At 40.5% G+C, this 8,102-nt stretch overlaps 1 protein-coding gene across 1 annotated transcript; it reads right to left on the bottom strand.

The window, feature by feature from the left end:
- Nucleotides 1-6,699: 6,699 nt before the first annotated feature.
- Nucleotides 6,700-7,782, bottom strand: LOC149843906 (uncharacterized). Its single transcript, XM_090000988.1, has one exon. It carries the CDS (start codon nucleotides 7,780-7,782, stop codon nucleotides 6,700-6,702), a length of 1,083 nt encoding a protein of 360 aa, XP_089857114.1.
- Nucleotides 7,783-8,102: the final 320 nt, after the last annotated feature.

Here is an 8,102-nt window from a genome sequence, read left to right as displayed (position 1 = left end):
TGGTGTGTAACGAATCAAATATGTTCGGATATCTGATCCAAATGTCACATATTATTCCTGGATTCGGATCTTTAAAATAAAATTTGGATGTACATCCAAATCTAATTGGATATGCTAAATTGGATTATCTTCATATTAGATCAATCTGAAAATAAGAGAACTACCATGTAAACCGTGATTTTTATGGACTTTTTGTTTTTTTATCTTAAAGCTAACTTAGGAATGTGATCTACATACTCGGTTTTATAAGGACCAGCTTTTTAATCAACTGCATATTATGCATAATAGAATTTTTTTAATGCTTTAAAATCAACAGCTCATAATCATTATAAATATTCAAGCATAATTTTTTTTTTGTCATCAACAATACATGAAACAAATTCATTATGCTCAACACATCTACATGGTTGGATTTGCAAAAAAAGTGTTAGAAATACTCAGTTCACATGGTAGTTCTCATATTCTAGTGACTCGTCTGATCTAATTCAGATTTGAGCCTGTTTAATAATGTCATCAGTTTCAGTATTTATGATCTATATTACAATAAAATGATGAATTTGAATAAGATATCACTGATATAATTAGGGCAGGTTGGTTAATAGAGACAAATTAGTGACTGTGTTCTGTGATAAAAGAATATCTCTATGATTGAAAGTACCTTTCTACAAGAGTTGAATGTCTAGTGACTAAAAAGAGACAAGAAGACAACGTGAAATGCATATATTAAGATGGATGTCTGAAGTTAAAAAAAGGATAAAATAAAAGTAAAATGAAAAATAAATACATTAGAATATACTTAGAAATTAAACCCATAAAAGACAAAATAAGCAAATGTAATTCAAGATCGTTTCTGTTGCACAAACATCTACCACAATTTATGTAAAAATTGTTGACATGATACAAGGGGAAACTAAAAAAAGAGAGAGAAAGACCATTGAAGACTTTGAAAGAGAAAATCAAACGTGACATGATGGATTATAAAATGTCAGAAGTTGTAAACAAAAATGAAAAAATAAGACTTGGTGATGATGATAATGATCTAATTCAGATTCAGAATAAAAAATCTGATCCAATTGCTTTATTTTTACATGTTAAGAACATGTTTTCATTGTTTTTTTACGAATTTAGTACCACATACATTTTGGGTACAAATTCAATGTGCCTCATGAGATCCACTTTTATAATTTAGATTCAGATTCAGACTTGACTTTATCCAACCCAAATATGATTCTTTTGCACCCCTACTTGACCAACTTCAAACAAAACATGGCGAAGTCAGTGAAAGATACCAAAATGTCATAAATCTCAATATTAGGAATTTTTCAGAGAGAGAGAGAGAGAGAGAGAGGGAGAGAGAGAGAGAGAGAGAGAGAGAGAGAGAGAGAAAGGTGAAAATCTGAAGCCTCTTTTATTTGTAAAAAATTAGAGCGCATATCAGCTCAGCTGTTAGAACTGCCTCTGATATGTTCATCCACCAGATGAATAGCCTCCCAAACCTAAGGTTTTGGGATGTTTTTTAGCCGTTCACCTAGAGCATCAATTGCTCTAAAAAAGCTTGTGGGACCTATTTAAAATAAAAGGAACACAATCATTGTGTTTTAGAGGTTGCTCATCGATGTATAGGATGAACGGTATGAGAAGCCGCTCTGAAAAAAATAATATATATATATATATAGTAACGGGTAGGTGCTAAACAAAATATGCTAAATGATACGTGTTAAATGGGTTTTTTTCTCTTTAGGTGTTTTTTTTCTCAGTTTTGACCCCATAAATGTGTTGGGCACGGTTGATTTACAAGGAATCCATACCTGGATCATGTGTTTTTGATGAAAAAAATGATATTTGGAACCTCGAAAGTTTATAAAGATTTTGGATCATTGATTTTTGGAACCTTATAAAAACCCACCCATATGTTGAAATCAAACACTTAAAGAGCTGATCCTTATAAAATCAAGTACATAGATCACATCTTGTAACGCCCCGAATTTCTAAAACAAAACTAAGTTAAAATTTTCATGAATTTCTTTTTTTTTTCTTTGCAGCGGAACTTAGAAAAGCTTTTAGCAGCGGAATAAGACGATAATGAGTCGTCGGTTTTAGAAAGCTCCGAGCACGTTGCAGGTATGTGGCCAAGCAACTCATTGACCACCAAAGTGTTACATTTTATCAAAAGCACATGTTTATTACAACACTACTGCTTAGAAAAACAGTGAAAGTTCAATAAAAGGAAGCAATACAACTCTGTCTAGAGAAACCCTGAAACTCGATGCCGCCTTGCTCCGCATATCGCCACGCAGGTACAACACCTGAAATCCCCATGAAACGGGGTCAGAACCACTGATGGTCTGGTAAGCATGCAGTCATACATCCATTCAACTCAAGTACGATAATGACCACTCAGGGTCGCAATATGCAATAACGACGCTCAAGCCTCCAAGACTTAGCGTATATTGCAAGAGCCTCCGCAGGGCTATGAGTTGAACATCCGCTCAAGTCTCCATGACTTAGAGCAAGCCTTTTCAGGACTGTGATTTGAATAGCCGCTTAAGTCTCCATGACTTAGCCATGACCTCTTCCGGGTCTCAAAGTGATGTCTAGCTCAAGTCTTCATACTTGGCACATCCGCATCCCACGCATCTAAGGACAACTCTTCGAGCTTCGCTTAGTCGTGCGGATACAACACGGGTCTTTGCCCAGTCGGTCCAGTAGTATACCGAACATGACACTTTCACAAAGGTTATGCAGGACTGACTCAACACGTCATCCACTCATACATTCAAAGCATCGCTGTACCTAGAACTAATGCATTGTTTGATAATTAACCGCTCCCGCCTTTGGTACGCAGGTAGAGCTATTGTCCGGGCATCAACGCGACGTTCTGAGGGTTGATTATTCTATGTATTTTAGATACCCCAGAGGCCTGTTGACCCTATCCATAGTAGGGCAGTGTGTTTCAACTGGGAGAACCCTACTAGGCCCATATTCGGATGCATCCTCTACTTGCAGTAGTTGGGTTCAATCCTTAGGTCTTAAGGATGACCACGACCCCAAAACCCATGAGTGATCTGAAGGCCATCGTGGACTCTATCAGGTCCAAAGTAAAATACATGTCACTCAAGGCTGTACCATCACTGTCATTCCACAGTGAGCATAATTCCTGAAGGGGTCTGCCAGTCTTACAATTACTTAGACAGAATCTGCATGCCATTTAGGCAGCCCGTGCTTTCAGCACTACGGGAGTGTGTACCCGACCCCATTCAGTCCGCCCCAACACAGTCATTACTGAGGGGGTACCCCTAACACGATTTTCAACCGCGGGGTATGTGCGACCTTAAGTCTTATTCATATGCATGCAGAACACCGCTCTTGGCACTTCGGCTACCACGAGCATCACACCTCTTTGGGTGGAAACAACACACTCTGGCTCTTCGGCCCTTACGAGTCTGGTTGTGTAACCGTTCTCAATGGGCATGCACATGACTCGATCTAAATAGATCGGCTACTCGGCGTATTTTTACGCGACGAGTACAAACCTAGCCAAGGCGCAACCTCTACTCCGGCTCAGCGGCCCTTATGAGCAAGGTGCCCTTGTAGGCACAAGGATACGAGCCGATCTGGCATCGTTCCATCAACGGACATCATTATGCCATTTAACTGGTTCCGGCAGCTCTTCTGCCAACCATTTCGTCAGCACCTCCCCTGCTTTATCGGCAGCGGTGCGACGAACCCTTCTACGTTTGTAGAAGGCAATACATAAACCGGGTAGCACTCTGCTATATGTCAGAGTATCCTGCTACGTTCTTCCTGAGCTATTCTTAGCTTCTTCAGAAATTTCAGCAGCACTTTCTCTCTTTTACGGAGAAAGCGTGCGTTTCTTTTATCCATTTCAGCGGCATCTCCCCTCTTTGATAGGAAATCACCACGCTTAATTTGGGGAAATGGATGCGCACCGTTGTGCGTACTTTGCATCCATCAAGGTTGCAGGAACCCTGGGCCATAGCCAGGCCATACGTAATTGACTTAATCTTTATGTAAAGAGCATTTTGCCAAAAAGTGAAGCCTTTCCAATAGGGGCTTCATTCGTCAAGCAGAATCTTGAACGAGGAGCGGTCAGGGAATTACATTGGCGATTTGGAGTTTGGTCTCCATTTTGAACGCTCATTTATGCGCTATATATGTAGTATAAGCAGAAGCCTGTGCTTTATACAGCGGCGGCGTAAAAAAATGCATATACTATTGTTCAGGGTGTGTAACTGAACGAAATATTTTACATATATAACAAAACAGAAGTCTTGGCATCGTTCGACGCGATGGCGTAAGTAAATACATTACAGAAAGCAGGAGCCTTGGCATCGTTCGACGCAACGGCATAAGTAAATGCATAATCGGAAGTGCAGTAATCGGAAGTGCAGAAAACAGGGAGCCTTGGCATCATACGACGCGACGACAAAGGTAAATTACATAGCCTGTGCGATATAGGACGCGTCGGCAGAATCAGCAGATATACACCTAGATCCGTATCCAACGATAGTTACGAGGCGAGCGGGTGAACACCGAAGTGTTCTGAAGGGCTCAACCAAGAACTAGGGCGAGATACCATTTTAAAAACGCATATACTGCGTATTTGAACATAGATATATCCGACGATAGTTCCGAGACGAGCGGGTGAACACCGAAGTGTCCAAAAAGGGCTCAATCAAGAACTAAAGCAAGATACTACTTCAGAAAGTATATTCTATATACAAATAATCAAATACTTGAGAGAGATGGATCAACGAAGCGAACTTACTTCAAATCGTGGAAGAAACAGCTCCGGGTTGCTTCTTTGGCTTCGAGCTTTCCTTCGAGAGGTTAGACTAAGTCAGATGAAACTGACTTAGTTGAGAAAGAGGTAGAGTAGGTCAAGCTACTCAACCTAAGTGGTTTGAACCAAACAGGGTTCGATCCAAGTCAACTGGGTTCAGTAGGTTCGAGCTCAGCTTAAGTAGGCTAAGTCTGGGTTCAGAAATCCAAACCGGAATCTGGACAAAAAGGGACTTTGACTTTGACTTTAAACCCAACTAGGTTCAAGTCAAGTCAACTAGGTTAGGACTAGGTCAAGTGGGTTCAGACCCAGGTCAGGTGAGCTAGGACCAGGTCAGGTGGGTTCAGGTCAGGTCAGGTGGGCTCAGACTCACTTGGGCTCACTAGGGGAGGTTTAGGAGAGAGAGAGAAGGCAAGAGAGAGAGGGGGTCGAAATTATGAAAAGAGAGAGAGTGGGGAGGGCTATTTATAGCCCAAGCCCACCTCCTATTTGGTTTTTCCATGCCCCTTTTACCTCTGAGCTATATTTTAATTCCTGGAGGTTCCTTTTGAGGTGGGGCCCACTAGATATTTTCATAGGATATTTTGTGGGTCCCACAAGATGTTTTTTTGATGAATATTTCTGTGGGTCCCACCAACATTTCTGTGGGTCCCGCAAAAATTTCGGGTTTTCGGCGTTTTTTTTCCGAAAAATTCTGAGTACGCTATTCTCTTCGTATTGACGTAACTAAGAAAGTTGGCTCGAGAAAATCCTTTGATTTCGTTTAGGTAGGAAGTTATGGCTTCTAGAGTGTTTGAGCATATATTCGCAAAGCGACGAATATCTTAAGTATAACTGGCTCGTACAAATCGATCTGATTCGTATTTCGGGTTCAGATGCTATTTTTACTTGAAAATGCCTCGTGAATTTCTTCAGAAAGATACTGAAAAATTATGAGTCAGAATTTAAAAATAAAACTAAAAAACCCCTTAAAAAACCCATTTAGCACATCATTTTAGCATATTTGATTTAGCACCTACTTATTACTATATATATCACAGCCTATGTGACATAAATAGGGTAATAACATTTTTTTTTCATGAATGACAGGAAAACATCATCAAGATTAGAGACCTAGTCGCTGGTTAAGCCTACCGTACTTACAATCGCTTTTCCAACTGTGTAAACCTATGGCACACCCAGCGGAGCAAGGCCTTACTTTTATCCCTTGCCAACATGAGTGCAATGAGTTTGACATATAAAAAATTGAAACCCTTATCACATGTCTAGCGGCCAAGGCCCCAAGTCCCTTGGGGTTAGTTATGACATGTACTTGAGACATGAATACGTGAATTTTATAAAAGATGGGACATGAGAAAATGTATTTTTTTCAAATAATTATTATTTAAAGAACATATTATAATATAAAATATTTTATTACAATAAAAAAAAAATACATTTTCATCGTGATGTTTTCAATATGTGGGTGATGTTTGTGGCATAGTGTTTGCCAATCAAATTTCCTGATTCTTTTTTGTTTCCTAGCTAGAGGATTAGACTAGGCTAAATTTTTTGGTATTCTTGGCTGAAGGAAGTCAAGAATTCCTGGAATTTCATGGTTTTGAGTACGACCCACGTAGGATTCCATAGAAGAGAGGGCTTTTCCCGTATTCAAAGTACAAAATAAAAAGCATGTTTAATGCTAACAATACTGTCAACCCAAACCAATTTTGTCATCGTAGAGAGTATATAAAATACGTACTAAAACATTCACGATAACACCCTTGATCATTCTTGCATCATGGATAACTTCATGAACTTTTCAGTAAATCATGAAATTAATTAGTCACCCTGGCAACCCACATGACAAAGACACACATCAAAGTGCAATGTGTAGGGCACCTGATCTGACTCCTTTAAGATCTTGACTGCTTGGCCCTAAAGCAACCAAACAGTCCTTGCTTGTAAGGCAAGTACGTCATCGTCTTTTCATGATCAGTACCATGAGATCCATTATAATGGATCTCATGCATGGACTTGAAGGTTGCACCCTTGGTGATGAAACCATCTCCCTTGCCATTCTGCAGCTTATTCATAACTTCTTTGTCATCCCTCAAACTGTCCTTTGTATCAGCCCTTCCCTCTACGGCACTCTTGAAGGGGAAGCCCTTGAACTTCCATATCTTGGATCCCCCTGTGGCAGTCCCAATACTGCTGCTCGACCTTTCCATGGACTTGGTTAAGTGTCTAGTGGATCCAATATGCTTGATGCTGATTTTTGGATCCATGTTAGCTCCCAAGTTGCCTTTGGGCACTAAAAGAACGGTTCTTTTGGACCCCACATGTTTGTCTGTGGGACCCATCGAGTCAACATCCACTTGGCATTTGAACACCACAGGCTTGGTTTGTTCAACCAATCCCTGTTGTCCTGGGACTCTTGTGGCCTCCACCCTCTTGTTGTTCCTCATATGGGATAAAGACCTAGCCCTTCTTTGAGGGCCCAATTGCCCTCTTGTCTCCTCCTTCCTCACCTTGTCCAAAGCTACCATGAAGGGATCTAAGTCTGCGGCTTTGGTGCTCAAACATGGCAAAGACCCTCTCAGCACAGAAACAGGTGACCTTGGGGAAGAGGCAGCTGAGCTGAAATTGCTAGCTTTGCCATCATTTCCATGTTGGAGGCAAGGAGGGAGTTTGAGTGGTAGGACTTGGCCATTGCAGAAGAGCTCGTCTGCAAAAGCCATGAGAGGGTCTTGGTCTTGTAGCGAAGAGATGTCGAATCTCTGGCTCGTCTCAAATTCAAAGTCATCGATGTCGGCTTCGTCTTCTGGATCACCTTCTTGTGTCCTAGGCTTTAGTTGCCAAACAAACTCCAAGCCAATTGTGGGACTGGTAGGGGTACTGTGAAAGTAGGAATCATCACCAAGGGCACCACCGCTCATTGTGGAAGAAGAAGCACTTACATGGGGTGTGCAATACTTGCTCTGGAGATGGTATTCCATGTCTGCCTGCTATAACAATCTCATTACTCTTATATTGGAGGCTGTGGAGGGGAGCAATAAAACAAGCAAGAATGCTTGTTTAATAACAGATGCAGCACAATTAAGGAACCATTTTGTATGTACATCTAAAATTTAGCAGATACCAAAGTTCAATAGATAAACCAATCCCAGCAAGCAATCAATCAATCTGTGGGATCACAAATATTTTATTCTATCAAAAGAAGCATTAACATGAACATTACGACACAAGATACGCAAGAAATCAACGAAAATGCCGTGTTTTTGGCATCTTTTTAGAATGTATTAATATTTGTTTATAT

Source organism: Nuphar pumila, chromosome 3 (genome assembly GCF_984573655.1).
Source record: "Nuphar pumila chromosome 3, dmNupPumi1.hap1.1, whole genome shotgun sequence".
NCBI lineage: Eukaryota > Viridiplantae > Streptophyta > Magnoliopsida > Nymphaeales > Nymphaeaceae > Nuphar > Nuphar pumila.
This window is presented reverse-complemented; position numbering and strand designations above follow the sequence as displayed.

Excerpts from the sequence above, each read along its gene's own strand:
- LOC149843906 (XM_090000988.1), bottom strand. The coding sequence starts at position 7,782 with ATGGAATACCATCTCCAGAGCAAGTATTGCACACCCCATGTAAGTGCT.